Here is a 15,876-nt window from a genome sequence, read left to right on the forward strand (position 1 = left end):
TCTAGCATAATTTCAGTTCTCATAAACTTTATTATCTAACGAGATTCATCACCTTCAAGCCTGGGAACAAAATGATAAAATTGGGCCCAAGTGCCTACACTGGCAGGGAAGGAATTTTAAGTTGGAGGTCAGCTCTTAGGGCAGCTGAAATAATGCTTTCCTCTCTCCCTGCTGTGGACTCACAGGTGGCCCTGGTGACTGAGATGGCATCCTCTCTAAAGGTCCTTGGCCCTATCTTGGCCCTGCTGTTTCCCCTATGTGGGCTGCTTATACACAGCCAGAACCTTTCCTGGAGGGAATTCATGAAGCAGCACTACCTGAGCACAAGCTGGAAATTCAGCGACTACAAATGCGATGATCTCATGAGGGAAAGAGGAGCTCCAAAAGACAGGAACTATCACACCTTCATCTATACCTTGTGGCACAAAATCGAGCATATATGCCTCAGGAAGTGGAGAGATCGTTACAGAAATGTATATATATGGGCCCAGCATCCCTTCAAAATCCTCCAGTGCTACCAGGAGAGTAACAAAAAGGGCTACAGAGAACATAGCAGCTACAGCTACATTGAATTCCACTGTGGCATGGATGGGTATGTGGACAGCATAGAGGACATCCAATTGTTAGACATCAAAAATTAGAAAGTCTACCCACACCCCCAGGTTTTAGTAGAGTGCCCATTACTTCCCAAGTGGTAGCCTGATGCCTACATCAACAGCGCTGGCTACTCCTTCCTTTGCATGTATGTGCCAATGTTTTCTCACGACTGGAGTTATGTACCACAAGGTTTCTTGATATTAAAACTGCCTGTGTTGTTTCTCTACCCTGAATACCTTTCTGCCCTCATTTACCTGATTTGCTCTTACATTTTTTTTTTTTAAGATTTACCTCTTATGGCTTTTCTTTTTTACTGAACCAGGGATTTTCCTGATAATGACTCTCCTTACACCTCCCCGAGCTAAATGATCTTCCCTTCCTTAAATAAATTATATCATTCCAATGTGTACGAAATTTATACATGCTATATGTGCAGAGTATGTGTTCTGTGACTGGTATAGGTGTTACAGGGTGTGTGATGCAGATTATGCTTGGATATGATTTGTGCTGAGTGTAGGGTTAAGGTGTGTGTTACTGGACTCATTCATCAAACATATCTCTAAGGAAATGCATGCATTTTGGATAGGTTAAGGCATTATGTTTCTTGAGGAATAATACATTAAGTAGAAGATAATCACAGAAATGAGTTTACCTGATAATAACCATTTTCACTAGGCAGAGAAATAGAGTCCAATACAGGACTTTAAAACGCAACCTTCAAGAATGGGTCTTAAGACTTCAATTTTGTTGGAGAAAAGAGGAAGTGAATTGCAAAATGAACTGTTGAGGACACAAGTAAGCAGAGTCCACGAGAATTCTGTTTGCTAAATGGGGAAGAGAGATTCAGAGAAAGATAAGTCTTCACTTCATATAATTTTGCCTCAGGCAGGTATGGGGAGGAGAAATACTAAACACTAAAGTACCTTGTGTTCTTCAGCCTCTTGCATTGTTGAAAGACTCCAGTCCTGAAACAATCAGAGAAAAGACCAAGGTATGAACATTTTCAGTGAGGCGGCTGTGCTCCTAGTCCTAGAGGTCTGGCCTCAATGAGTAGCCAATGAATCTAGGTTGGTCATCCTGTGCCAAGAGCAACACCACAGGTTTGCAATTTTTCAGTGCACCTGGGGATGAGCAGACAGTGGGGAGATGATGACCTATACAAACCAAACTCACAAGAGATTAGTGTTAAACCAGTAGTTCTGTATCAATAATCAATCTACATATGAGGAGGAATACTGATTGTTTTTCTCAGTTGATAAAAGCTGCTTCACAATGTAATGGCAGGGGTGCCTGGGTGGTTCATCCTGTTAAGAGTCCCACTCTTGATTTCGACTCAGGTCAGGATGGTGAGTTCGAGCCCCACATCGGGCTCCTCACTGTCAACTTGGGATTCTCTCTCTCCCTCTCTACCTCTAGCTGCTTGTGTTCTCTTTCTCTCAAAATAAATAAATAAACTTTTAAAAATGTAGTGGAATATTTTGTGGTGGCATATTTTGGTTTCCTATAGTCATATTTCAGAATGGTCTTTTCTGGTCACCCACAGTAAGTTTTCACAAATACCCCACTTAAAAAACTTTGAAAGTTCCTTTTGTTAAAGTGTTAAAAGATGATAGGAGCACCTGAGCAGCTTAGTCGGTTAAGTGTCTGACTTCAGCTTAGGTCATGATCTCACAGTTCGTGAGTTCAAGCCCCGCATTGGGCTCTGTGCTGACAGCTTGGAGCCTGGAGCCTGCTTTGGATTCTGTGTCTCCTTCTCTCTCTGCCCCTCCCCAACTCATGCTCTGTCTCTCTCTCAAAAATAAGTAAACATAAAAAAAAATAAAAAGAAAATAAAAAGATGATGGTCCAAAACAGTATAGGAGGAAAATGGATTTAAGCCCAATTAGTATAATAGCTTTATGTTGTTGCTTGGGTTTTCCCACATCCACTTCTTTAACCCCATTTGAATAGCTGCATATTCATTTCCTGTCAGGAACTATCCTTTTATTAGAGGGAGAGAGAGTGCAAGCAGTGGAGAGAGGAAGAGGGAGAGAGAGAGGGAGAGGGAGAGGAAGAGGGAGAGGGAGAGGGAGAGGGAGAGGGAGAGAGAGAGAGAGAGAGAGAGAGAGAGAGAGAGTCCTAAGCAGGCTCCACACTCAGCACAGGTCTCCACAGGACTCAACTCAGGGCTTCATCCCACAACCCTGGTATCATGACCTGAGCCAAAACCAAGAGTCAGATGCTCAATCAACTGTGCCCCTATTCTTCTCCCCCTCTTTTAATTTATTTTTTTTAATTTACATCCAAGTTACTTAGCATATACTGCAAACAGTAATTTCAGGAGTAGATTCCTTGATGCCCTTTACCCATTTAGCCCATCCCCCCCTCCCACAACCCCTCCAGTAACCCTCAGTTTGTTCTCCATACTTATGAGTCTCTTCTGTTTTGTCCCCCTCCCTGTTTTTATATTATTTTTGTTTCCCTTCCGTTATGTTCATCTGTTTTGTCTCTTAAAGTCCTCATATGAGTGAAGTCATATGATATTTGTCTTTCTCTGACTAATTTTGCTTAGCATAACACCCTCCAGTTCCATCCACGTAGTTGCAAATGGCAAGATTTCATTCTTTTTGATTGCCAAGCAATACTCCATTGTGTATATATACCACATCTTCTTTATCCATTCATCCATCTATGGGCATTTGGGTTCTTTCCATACATTGGCTATTGTTGATAGTGCTGCTATAAATACTGGGGTTCATGTTCCCCTTCCTATTCTTCCCCTTTTTGTGTGCAGTGGTGAAGTTTTGGGGTGATGGGGGGGGTTCGTGGGGTCCAGAGCCGATGGCCAAGAAAGAATTCTTGAAGATGTCTTTGGTGCAAAAAGATGATTTTATTAAAGCATGGGGACAGGACCCATGGGCAGGAAGAGCTGCACAGGGGTCGTGAAGGGTAACTCATTATATACTCTCAGGTTGGAAGGGATCAGGGATAGAGTCTGTAAGGAATTTTGGAAGCAAGATTTCCAGGACCTTGAGGGGCTAGCTGTTGCTAGGGAAACACCACTTATTACCATTTAATAAAACCTCAGTCATGAGACCCTTCAGATGGATATCAGAGGGGCTATAATCCTGGAGCATGATTGCCAGCATATATCCTGGGGCACTTGACATAAAGGAAGTAGACTTACAGGATCCTGGAGGTTGGGATAATGTTTTGTTTTATTTAATTTTTTAATGTTTATGTAATTTTTGAGAGTGAGAGAGCAACGGAGAGAGACAAAGCATGAGCCCAGGAGGGACAGAGAGAGGGAGACACAGAATCTGAAACAGGGTCCAGGCTGTCAGCACAGCTGAGGTGTTGAACTTGCAAACCACGAGATCATGACCTAAGCCAAAGTCAGACACTTAACCAACTGAGCCACCCAGGCTCCCCTAAGTTTGGAAAATGTTAAGCCAAGGTTCCTGTTGCCCAAAGCAAAGTGTCATCATCAAGGCAGCTGAGCTCCGGTAGGGAGATCACTCTGCTGGTCTCAAAGGCTTGTCAATGGGCTGCTTACAGTAAGGGAATTTAATTTCGCTTTTGCCTTACTTTCCCACATCACCATGGCAAGCACTTAAACCTCTTTCCTTTGTTCTTGGGTAGCCAGGAGCATGTGAGGAATATCACACATATTCCACCTGGGGAGTGGGATATGCCAGCTTGTATTTTTCCCTCAGCTTGCCTCATGCTCCCTTATCATGCAGTATTGGTGGAGTTATCCATCAAGGTTCCCAATCTCCTCTACTGGGCCAAATGATGGTCATGAGATTCGAGCTAGGCTAACAGGATTTTTTCTTATAGGAGACCAGAATATAACACCCTAAAAGATGACTCTTTGGCATAAAGATTATTATTTTTTATCAATGGAGAAGGCACAAACTTAACTATGCATAACAAACTTTACTTTTGTTTACTATACTTTTCCTGGTCATCTTTCCATAACCTGCCAGCCCCACACTGTTCTTCCTTTGTTTTAGCTAAAAATAGTCTGTAAGCCCAAAGTCATAGCACCTTATTGAATGACTCATCCTGATGTGGAGAACAAAGGCAAAAGAAATATAGGGAAAAAATTGGGGCACATACTTTGCTAGAGGCGAAAGGCAACCTTAGCTTGACATTAGCCTGATCTCCAGGACCCTGTAAAAATCCCTTTGGAAACTTCCTTTTTCTCTACCCCCCCCCCCAAGGTATACGTTAGGAATCATCTTCCAAGCATATGGCCCACTGCTATTCACCTGAAGGGTCTCATGACTAACATTTTACTAGACAGTAGTAAATGATCTTTTCCTAACAGCAGCTAGCCCCTCAAGGTCTTGGAAACCTTGCTTCCAAATTCCTTAGAGACTTAGGCTGTCCCACACCCCCTCTCAACATGAAGGTATATAATCAGTCATCCTTTACAACCCCAGTGTTAGCTCTTCCTGCCTGTGGGTCCTATCCTCATGCTTTAATAAAATCACTTTTTTGCACCAAAAATGTCTTAAGAATTCTTTCTTGGCCTTCAGCTCTGGACCCCCACCACCCCAAAACCACATCAGAAAGGAGCTCCAAAGAGCCGTACAAAAGGGAAGACTTTTCTAGTCAGGGCTGTGGAGCAAGGAAATTTTAGCAAAAGAAAGCAAAGGATTGTTTCAGGGAGGGTCACTTTCCTTTAGGGGGAAGAGCAGTGGAGGCTTATCATGCCAATTACCTCACCTTCCTTTGGGGTGCGAAAAGAGCCCATCTGAACGATTATTGACTTGGTGCTGACCAGAAATTTCCTAACCGACCAGTTGAGACTACATTTCTGGGAGAGGTTGAAATTGCAGTTTGGTTAGGTATTAGGCCCCACCTGGATGACTTGTCCCAGCATAAGTGACTCTTGAGCTTACGGTTCTCTTAACATTCCTAAATTTCCATTCCAGGTACAGGAGGCACACATTCTTTCCCCCTGTAGTCTTATTATGGGAAAGCTGTGTAAGTTAGAAATCAATTTGCTTAACGGAGGAATTCTAACCCAATTACAAGGAAGGAAGGAAAGCGTTTGGTGTAAATGTGTGGTTAGTAAAAGCCACCTTGCCTTGAAGAACTACAGTAAAGAACAGAAGAGTGAGACAGCACATGTGAAGTTTTCTCACTGAATATACCCTTTGATTGCACTTTGGTATAATTATAATGTAATTTAATAATCTTAGTAGAATGCAATAAGCACTAGTAAAAGCTGAACACATTAAGGCTGAGACAATAGTTCTGTGCCTAGAGAAGGGAAAGATCAGAGGAGAGGGTATCTGAGCACAGCCTAGAAAGATAGGTGAGTAATCAAGCAGAATAGATCAGAATAGGTCAGAAAGAGTAATCAAGCAGAATAGGTCAGAATAGGTCAGCAAAAGAAACAACACCAGTGAAAGTGTGAAGTGCTAAAATATAATGTTTTCGAGGTACCTGGGTGGGTAGCTCAGTCGGTTAAGCATCCAACTCTTGGTTTCGGCTCAGGTCATGATGTTGCAGATCTTGAGCTCGAGCCCCATGTCGGCCTCCGTGCTGACAGTGTGGAGCCTGCTTGGGATTCTCTCTCTCTCACTCTCTCTTCCCCTCTTCTGCTTGCTCTGTCTCTCTCTCAAAAAATAAATTAAAAAAAAATTTTAAATATAATGTTTTCTAAAAGTAAAAAAGAGTAGCTATCATGAAAATTTTAAAAATAAATCCATGTTATTGAATAACTTCATAAATAAACCCATTTTATTGGACTCATTAATTAATAAGGAAATCAGTAACATGTTCAAAATGGTTCAAGTGTGATCTTGGTTTGTAGAAATGTATATTTTCTGCTGGACAAAATTCAGTTGCACTGCAATGAACAGGAAATATCTGCATTATATTCAGTTTTGTACAATTTCATTTCTATACTGCAGGTCAAGGAAAGGTATACACTTCTGTAGTGTCTGTCCATCCCTGTAGATCTGCTAAAGAACTCCAGGCACTCCAATGGGAGGACACACAATAATCTCTTTTGTCCATTTCCAAGTCTCAGACAATTTTCCCCTCAGGAGATATGGAAAACTGACAACTTATGCAGGAAAATGTATAGAGTTCCTTAATACTGGTGTGGAAAGGAAGAAAGAAATCATAAGAAACAGTATGACCTAGTAAATGGCCAAAAAAAAAAAAAAAAAAGGCATTACATGCCCAAATTGACCAATGGGCTAAAGGTTGGGGACAATTTTGAGTGCCAGCTCTGCAGAAACCATAAAACCAAACCTCACAAAGAAACTTGGAATTTAGCACGTAGCATCAGCTTCTGACTCACTGTTCTGGCCACTCACTGGCCAGATGCCTGACACAGAAATACCTCAGTAACCATGGAAGGGGGAGTGTTCTAAGCGGTCTGAATATGGCTGATAATCATCATTGTTGTTTGGTTAAAGATACTAATCTTCTGGGGTGCCTGAGTGACTCAGTCGGTTAAGTGTTCGACTTGGTTCGGGTCATGATCATGCAGTCCGTGGGTTTGAGCCCTGCATCGGGCTTTGTGCTGACAGCTTAGAGCCTGAAACCTACTTCAGATTCTGTGTCCCCCCCTCTCTTTATGCCCTTCCCCCGCTCACGTTCCGTCTCTCAAAAATAAATAAATGTTAAAAACATTTTTTTAAGATACTAATCTGTTATCTCTGTGACAAGAATTTGGCACTCTTACTTTTGCCATCAGCAAGCATATAAGTCTAGAGAAAGGAATAGGCTGAATAACAGGCCTATCCCCTTCCAGCTGAGCAGGAGAGTGGAGGAGACACAGGTGTGTTTAAATACACATGGGGGTGTGTGAGGTGTGCCCACAATGGACACATCAGATGCCCTAAACTTGCTTTGCGATTGTAGGGCTGGAACAAGGGCCAAGCCAACCACCAGGGTCTGTTCCCAACACAAGGAGCTTCTGACAGTGTTCAGGATACATTACTCCAGGATATGGCATCTTGGCATAGAGAATCTTTTAAGCTAAAGAAATTTGAGAAACGACAGGTGAGGAAAAGACTTTCTGATCTTCCCCTGAAGCAGGCCATAAAACTCTCACGCGAGAGGTGCTCTCCCTATACCCAGAGGAAAGGAGCATCCTTATCTCCAAAGATGGAGAGACATGGAGAAGAATCTGAACAAACTTCTTGCTGAGTTTCCCCCAGTTGACTACACTTAGCTCATACCCTTTGTTCTATCACATCTTTCCACAACTTTCCACTTGTCATCAAACCTAGCATGAAAACACTCAGGTTTAACCACTTCTTTGGGTCTTCACATCCTTAGCAAGGCTCCCATTTCACATTAAACTTATGTTAAATAAATGTGCATGTTTTTCTGTTGTTAATCTGTTGTTGTTATAGGGAGCCCAGCTGAGAACTTCAAAGAGTAAAAGGAAAAAATATTTTTCCTCTCCTGCACTTCTAAGATTTGGGATAATTTCAGAAAGATAGATAGGAGAAGTAGACTCTCCCATTCATGTCCTCCCCAATCTGTCTTGCACTTTATCTGTGGTAGCTAGGCAGTAATTCACCTGCCTGAATTAAGACAAAGTGAAAACTTTATTTCAGGAGTCAGGCAAAGCCCAGTCTTGAGAACTTGGGCAATGGGTGAAAATCCATGTCAGCCAAGTAAAATGATTCTCAACTAGAAATTGGTATCAGATTCACTGTGGAGTTAACCAAACATAGGTGTGCAAAAGACCTCATTCCCAAAGATTCTGTTTCAGAAGGCCTGGGATCTTGGCATTTAAAAAAAAATTTCTTGGACCATTCTTTTTCTTTTATGTTTATTTTTGAGATAGAGCATGAGCTTGAGCAGGGGCAGAGAGAGAGGGAGATGCAGAATCCAAAGCAGGCTCCATGCTGTCAGCACAGAGCTCAACATGGGGCTTGAACCCACCAACTGTGAGATCATGAGCTAAGTTGAAGTCAGACACTTAACCAACGGAGCCACCCAAGGCACCCCTCTTTAGGCAATTCTGATGTGAGGCCAGGGTTGGGAAGCCCTGCCTAGGGACATGGTAATCAGATACAGTTTCCCTCTGCTGGTGAGCTTGGGTACTGTCAAGTTGTGGAAGTGCAGAGAAAAGGGGTACTGTCCTGACACATGTGGCTGTACAATTGGATATATGAGTGCTAGGCAAATAGACATCTTTTTTCTTTTCTTTTTCAATTAATAGACTTATTTGTTCAGAGCAATTTTAGGTTTGCAGAAAAATTGGGCAGAAATTAAAGAAAATTCTCTTATGCTTCTCCCTTCCTCTCTCTCCTAACCACACAGTCCACAGTTTTCCTGCTATTAACATCTTGTGTTAGTGTGCTCCTTTTGCTGTAATTGATGAACCCATATTGATTATTATTATTAACTGAAGTCCACAATTTAATTAGGATCAATTTTTTGCATTATATAGTTCTATGGGTTTCGACCATGCATAATGTCATTGTAGGAGAGGAAAAAGTTTTCCTTGGCTCCCTAAGGGTCTCTGGCTGGGTTTGAAAATTAAACCAACATGGGGCGCCTGGGTGGCGCAGTTGGTTAAGCGTCCGACTTCAGCCAGGTCACAATCTCGCGGTCCGGGAGTTCGAGCCCCGCGTCGGGCTCTGGGCTGATGGCTCAGAGCCTGGAGCCTGTTTCCGATTCTGTGTCTCCCTCTCTCTCTGCCCCTCCCCCGTTCATGCTCTGCCTCTCTGTCCCAAAAAATAAATAAATGTTGAAAAAAAATTTAAAAAAAAAAAAGAAAATTAAACCAACAAAGAGAGATTTAGTAGGAGAAAAGCATATGAATTTTATTGAATTTTTTACATGTACATGGGAACCATCACAAGGGAATGAAGAGCTGAAGAAATGACCAGAGCAAGAAACTTCATACCTTTTAGACAAACAAACAAAACATCTGTGAAGAATTGACAAGATAAAGGGGTTTGGTTTGTGGATAGTAAATGGTGAGGAAGTAACTAGAAAGACAAGGGCTAGCTTAACAAGGTTTGTTTGCAGGTTCCTCTGTACCACCTCTGGCTGGTATGTCTTTGTCTCCAGTAAAAGAATTTATTTCCTGCCTTTATGCAAAAGAGAGAGAGAGAGAGAGAGAGAGCGCTTTTCTGCATTTACTGATTCTAATTGCCTTTACTGCAAAAATAATTTTTATGTCTAAGAGCCAGATTTTGAGGTGGAGGTCTGGTTTCCTTCAGCATGAACAAGGACTATCTCCTCATTTATTTAGACTTTCTTTAATTTCTTTCATCAGAGTTTTATAGTTTTCCTCATTGATCTTGTACATTTTTATTAGATTTATATCTAAACATTTCATTTTTCTTTGATGCTAATGTAAAAAAAATTTTTTTTCAAATTCCAATAGTTCATTGTTGGTATATAAGAAAGCAATTGATTTTTGTATATTAACCTTGTATGCTACAATTTTGCTATAAATAGACATCATTTTTATCCTGTAGGTAACTGAGGCCATTAAAAGCAAAAGTGTCCCACTATTACATTTATGCTCCAGAAATACTAACTTGGAAGTGATATGTACAACAGATTGGAAGGAAAAGAAGCTTGAGGCTGGGAGTCCATGCAGGAGGCTTTTATGTGAGCCCTCCATGAGACAACAAGATTGTGAATAAAGGTATTGCAGCACCAGTGGAATAGTAATAACAGATTCAAGAGGCAAATACCCTCAATTTGCCCTTTTCCTTCGTGTGTATGGGTCTTTTTGTTACCAAACTCAAACTTGTCCGTGCATCTGATGCACAGTAAGCCAAATTCTGAGACACTGGATTTAAAACAAAGAAAGCTTTATTGTAGGAAAGGCAGCCCAGGGAGAAGTCAGAGGATCATTCCCAAAGCTGCTTTGCCCTGATGAGCTTAGCTACAGCTTATATACATGAGAGAGGGGAAGGTATGAGGTTTCAAGAAACCCCCTTGTTAGGAGGGAGGCCTTGAAACAATCTGGAGGTAAGCATTCTTCTGGAAAATGAGTCGCTATTTGGGACCTGGGATCAGACACATCAAGATAGATGTTACTGTCCGGTCTCTATCAGGTTTCTACAAGTGGTGGGTAAACAGGGAGTAGGGGTGAAAAACTGACTGATGGTGCATGGGGTTAAGAGGTACGTTAAACGTAAGTACAGAACAAAACAACGTGGAACTGAGTTAATAATGCAATTAATTCAACTGTAGTTTTGCTCATGCTTTCAAAACAGGTCCAAAAACCAATAGTCCTGCCTTATCTTCACACACAGTTCCCTCTTTGGGGTGCCCTTACCCCACCTCTTCACCTAACTTCTAATTAATCCTCAAAACTCAGTTCAGGTGTTGTGACCTTCTCTCTGCTCACTCCTCACAGTTCCCTGTTGTTTCCTCCACCACAGCTGCAAGTGCTATTTATATTTATTAATATACAATGTAGTGTTCTATTTATCCGGCTGTCTCTTTCATTAAATCATGAGCTCCTGAATCTAAGTAGCCATTATCTAGCCCCCAATAAACATACACATAAATAAATAATTCATTCATGTCTGTTGTTGGAATTCACAACATTATCAAGTACATGACAATTATTATATCAAATTTACATGGTGTGCTTTGTCCTAAAGAACTGAAATCATAGAGCTTCAAAACGCTGAAGCTTCAGATCAGGAAGGAAACACTCAACCCATATCAGGAAGTCATCAGTTCCTCAAAACTTCTTTGAGTCACGTTGTTTGTTTAAATAAGGCTTACTCCTCCTGTGTCTGCAGTGATACTGATTTTAAACAGTGAGTTTGAGAGTCTGGGTTTCATCCACACTGTGCGTAAGAAGTTCACCTTTCAAGTCCTAGGTTTCTCTTTCCTAGGGCCCAGAACCCATCAGTCCCCTGCTGCACCCAGGTGGACAGGAGGCTCTGGCATACCTGGGAGGGGAACAGCAGACAAAAGCCTCTGAGTCTGGGACTAACCACTGCTTCTGTTCTCAGCGGGAGCCCCGACACGGAGACCTGGTAAGGAGAGAAGCCTGGGAGCTGGGGAGTAGAGCAGTGAAGATGGCTGGAAGGTCTGCATCAAATAGATGGAGGACAAATATTCCAGGAGGGTGGAGGGAAGAAACAATGTTCTGTAAGCATAAGTATAGGAAAAAGAGAAGAAAATGATCTGCCAATCAGAGGAAAAGACATCTTACCTTATATTCCTCCTCACTGGGCTTCAGTCTCTTCATAGGATTGTGAGACTCAAGTGAGGAAGAAGATAGCTAAAAAAAAAAAGAAAAAGGAAAGACCAATGACCATCTTAAAAGGCACAATAAAAATCTAAATGGTTGTGAATAATAATTTTGCTCTTATTGCTTCTACTACTATCACTACCTCATTTTTTTCTCTCTTCTTACAGAGAAAAGATGAGACTGGATCTTCTGGGACGCTTTCCTCTCCTCCTGCTGCTGCTGGCTTTATGGGGGCCAGTGCGTCCACTTTGTGCTTGGCGTCAATTCCTCACCAGGGCCCAGTGGTTTGAAATTCAGCATGTAAGGTCAAGCCCTGTCAGCTGCAACACGGAAATGAATGGTGTCAATAATTATACTCGGAACTGTAAGGTTCACAACACCTTTCTGCATGACTCCTTCAAGAACGTGTCTGATACCTGTCTTTTGTCCAACGTGACCTGCAAAAATGGGATGAATAACTGCCACCAGAGTCCACAGCGTGTTAATATGACTGACTGCACACTCACTTCAGGGAAGTATCCCAACTGCAAGTACAAAGATACTCCCCTGTACAAATTCTTCATTATTGCCTGTGATCCCCCTCAGCAGGGCGACCCTCCCTATCGGTGGGTTCCTGTACACTTAGATAAGGTTATTTGAAGTTTCCATCACTTTCCCTGTCATTCAGCACAGGTTTTCTTATGATATCCTCTGCTATTTCTTTTCCTTTGTTGATTTCCATGGTTCCCATAGAAGAAAGAAGGAGGGTACTGGGGGGGGGGGGTGGATTCACATGCCAAGGATGCAAGACCAGCGCTGGGGACAAAGAGACATGGGATTCTTTTCTGCTTTGGGAGCTCTGTGTGTTTTGAAGGAAGGCAATAGGCAAGAGGGCAAAGAAAGACACAGGCTTCCATATTTTTAATCTTGGAACTTCTGCCAGGCTTTGGTGCACTGTGTTCACAGCAATAAAACCACTTTCTTTTGCATTGTAACGACTATGAGTATGTGTGTTTGGGGCCCCTGTACATCATTGCTACTCTGGAGCCATCTAGACTTGCATTTGCCAGCATTCTCAGAACTATTTGGGTCTTAGGCAACCTTAGAGGTTATTAAGCAAACTTGGGCCTCTGCCACTTCTCTCACCACTGTGTCTTTGGGACTTTGGAGCAAGAAAGTTCTCTATCCCTTCAAACTCTGTTCATAGATTTTACATATTTCCCTTAAAACCATTGTCTATGTTTATCTGTAGGTGGCATGGATGCCTCATAGACTGTTTTGACAGCACTTTCACACACAGATTCTAACACTGACAACTGACGCATCGTAGATCTTTACTATTGGTTTCTATATTTCATCAGATAATGTTTTAAATATAGGTAGTAGTAAGGATAATAATCCACTATAGGCTTAGAGTCAATTCTCCCATTATCATTTTTTAAAAAAACTATTTTTTAAATGATTATTTATTTATTTTGAGAGAAAGAGTACTAGCAGGGGAGGGGCTGAGAGAGGGGAAGAGAGACAATCCCAAACAGGCTCTGTGTCATTAGCGCAGAGCCCTATGAGGGCTCAATCTCATGAACCATGAGATCATGACCTGAGCTGAAATCAAGACACTCAACCGACTGAGCTACCCAGGTGCCCCCAATTCTCCCAATCTTTTGGAATCAATGAAGAGAAAACATAAATTCAAGAAAAAAAAAGCAGTGGGAAACTAAAAAAAAAAGCCTTATGTAAATCCTGAAATATCACAGAAATAATGGCATTTTGGAACAGGTAGTGGATTTAGAAATTGAAGGACTAGGGCTAAGAATTAGGCTGGAGTAAGAATTTAGGTCTTACATCCGGATGGCCAACAGGCACATGAAAAGATGTTCAGCGTCGCTCCTTATCAGGGAAATACAAATCAAAACCACACTCAGGTATCACCTCACGCCAGTCAGAGTGGCCAAAATGAACAAATCAGGAGACTATAGATGCTGGAGAGGATGTGGAGAAACGGGAACCCTCTTGCATTGTTGGTGGGAATGCAAATCGGTGCAGCCGCTCTGGAAAGCAGTGTGGAGGTTCCTCAGAAAATTAAAAATAGACCTACCCTATGACCCAGCAATAGCACTGCTAGGAATTTATCCAAGGGATACAGGAGTACTGATGCATAGGGGCACTTGTACCCCAATGTTCATAGCAGCACTCTCAACAATAGCCAAATTATGGAAAGAGCCTAAATGTCCATCAACTGATGAATGGATAAAGAAATTGTGGTTTATATACACAATGGAATACTACATGGCAATGAGAAAAAATGAAATATGGCCCTTTGTAGCAACGTGGATGGAACTGGAGAGTGTGATGCTAAGTGAAATAAGCCATACAGAGAAAGACAGATACCATATGGTTTCACTCTTATGTGGATCCTGAGAAACTTAACAGGAACCCATGGGGGAGGGGAAGGAAAAAAAAAAAAGAAAAAAAAAAAAAAGAGGTTAGCTTGGGAGAGAGCCAAAGCATAAGAGACTGTTAAAAACTGAGAACAAACTGAGGGTTGATGAGGGGTAGGAGGGAGGAGAGGGTGGGTGATGGGTATTGAGGAGGGCACCTTTTGGGATGAGCACTGGGTGTTGTATGGAAACCAATTTGACAATAAATTTCATATAAAAAAAAAAGAATTTAGGTCTTAGATGTAGGGGAGGAAGAATAATTTTCCCTCTATCCTCCTAGATTCTTGACTGAGACCCTCCCTATCCCATAATAAAAAGGCAGATTAATGAGACAAAAACCATTTAAATTATGTACATACATATGGGAGCCCCACAAAAATATGAGATATTCAAAAGCAGCCAGCCAGCTGAGGCTTATGTACCATCCTGGGCTAAGGAAAGGATAGGGGTCAAGGATTTTAAGGCGGGGGGGGGGGGGAAGGCAATTCATAGCAAGGTAAGAAGAGGAAATGTTTGGTAAACAAAATTTGCCCTGCCATGAAGATGAGCCACTCAGATGAAAAAGCAATCTCTATTATAGCTCACTTCCATGTACAGGTCCCCTTTCTCATGTAAATTTGCTCTATGAAAGGGTAACCTCTACTCTGCTTTCAGAATTTCTCCTGTGTCTCAAAATGAGCAGCTTAAAATAATTCTTATGCCAAAGAGTCACATTTTGGGGTGGCATATTCTGCTACACATCATACCCTTCAGTTTTCTTGTCAACTACTAGACTCATTGGGCTAGCAGGCCAGTGTAAGTCAAAGTCTTTTGTAGACTGATCTGACTTTGAGTAGCAGCCAAACACAATGCATATTAGAAAGGCCACATATTGAAATAGTTTCAAGTCTGTCAATTACCAGTACTGCAGAATGGTTCTTTCCAAACCAAGCTATTCCTTTAACAGGTGTGCTAATTGGGCTCACTTTCCTTTATGCCACATATTTATATCATATCTTTGAAACAAAGACTGAAATATGAAGTTTCAGGTTTCAGGAGCATGGATTCCAAGGGTGCTAAATATTTAAGGCCCTTCTCAGTGGGAAGAGAAATGAAGGCAGGACAACTTGGCGTCTGAAAAGGTGGGTACCCATAGGGGAAATTCTGAGAGGATTTCAGTCCTCCAATTTAGAGCAGCTTTCTTTTTTTTTTCCCCAATATATGAAATTTATTGTCAAATTTGTTTCCATACAACACCCAGTGTAGAGCAGCTTTCAATAGTATTCATCTTTAAGCAGTGTTGTACTTACATTGTATAGTTTCAGTCTTCAAGTAAAGTCTGTGGGGAGTGGACAGAAGGACCTGTGTTCGTGCTTGATGTAAACCAGTGTAAGAAAGTAGCATCATCCTCAGGGAACGGGATCTTCAGATGGCCTGCGCTGACCTAATCGGGAATCAGAATGGACTTATGTACAATATAAATGATGGGGTTTGGGAATGGTGGTGGGGGTTCGGAGCTGACAGCCAAGAAATACTGTATTTCTTGACAGCCAAGAAATAATTCTTAAAGATGTCTTTGGTGCAAAAAGTTGATTTTATTAAAGCACAAGGACAGGACCCAGGGGCAGAAAGAGCTGCACTGGGGTTGTGAAGAGTGCCTGGTTATATACTACAGAGTTG

General features: G+C 41.8%; 2 protein-coding genes across 2 annotated transcripts; both read left to right on the forward strand.

Moving 5' to 3' along the window:
• Window positions 1–203: 203 nt before the first annotated feature.
• On the forward strand, window positions 204–641 carry EDDM3B (epididymal protein 3B). The gene has a single exon (XM_047074591.1). The coding sequence runs from the start codon at window positions 204–206 to the stop codon at window positions 639–641; it is 438 nt and encodes a 145-aa protein (XP_046930547.1).
• Window positions 642–11,326: 10,685 nt separating this feature from the next.
• On the forward strand, window positions 11,327–12,771 carry LOC124508759 (ribonuclease K6-like). The gene is made up of 2 exons (XM_047075389.1): window positions 11,327–11,579; window positions 11,965–12,771. Exon 2 carries the CDS (start codon window positions 11,972–11,974, stop codon window positions 12,434–12,436), a length of 465 nt encoding a protein of 154 aa, XP_046931345.1. The 5' UTR covers window positions 11,327–11,579; window positions 11,965–11,971; the 3' UTR covers window positions 12,437–12,771.
• Window positions 12,772–15,876: the final 3,105 nt, after the last annotated feature.

The sequence above is a fragment of the Lynx rufus genome, unplaced genomic scaffold (genome assembly GCF_022079265.1).
Source record: "Lynx rufus isolate CCGP_SWC_20201006 ecotype Redwood Valley unplaced genomic scaffold, mLynRuf1.p SCAF_13, whole genome shotgun sequence".
Lineage (NCBI taxonomy): Eukaryota > Metazoa > Chordata > Mammalia > Carnivora > Felidae > Lynx > Lynx rufus.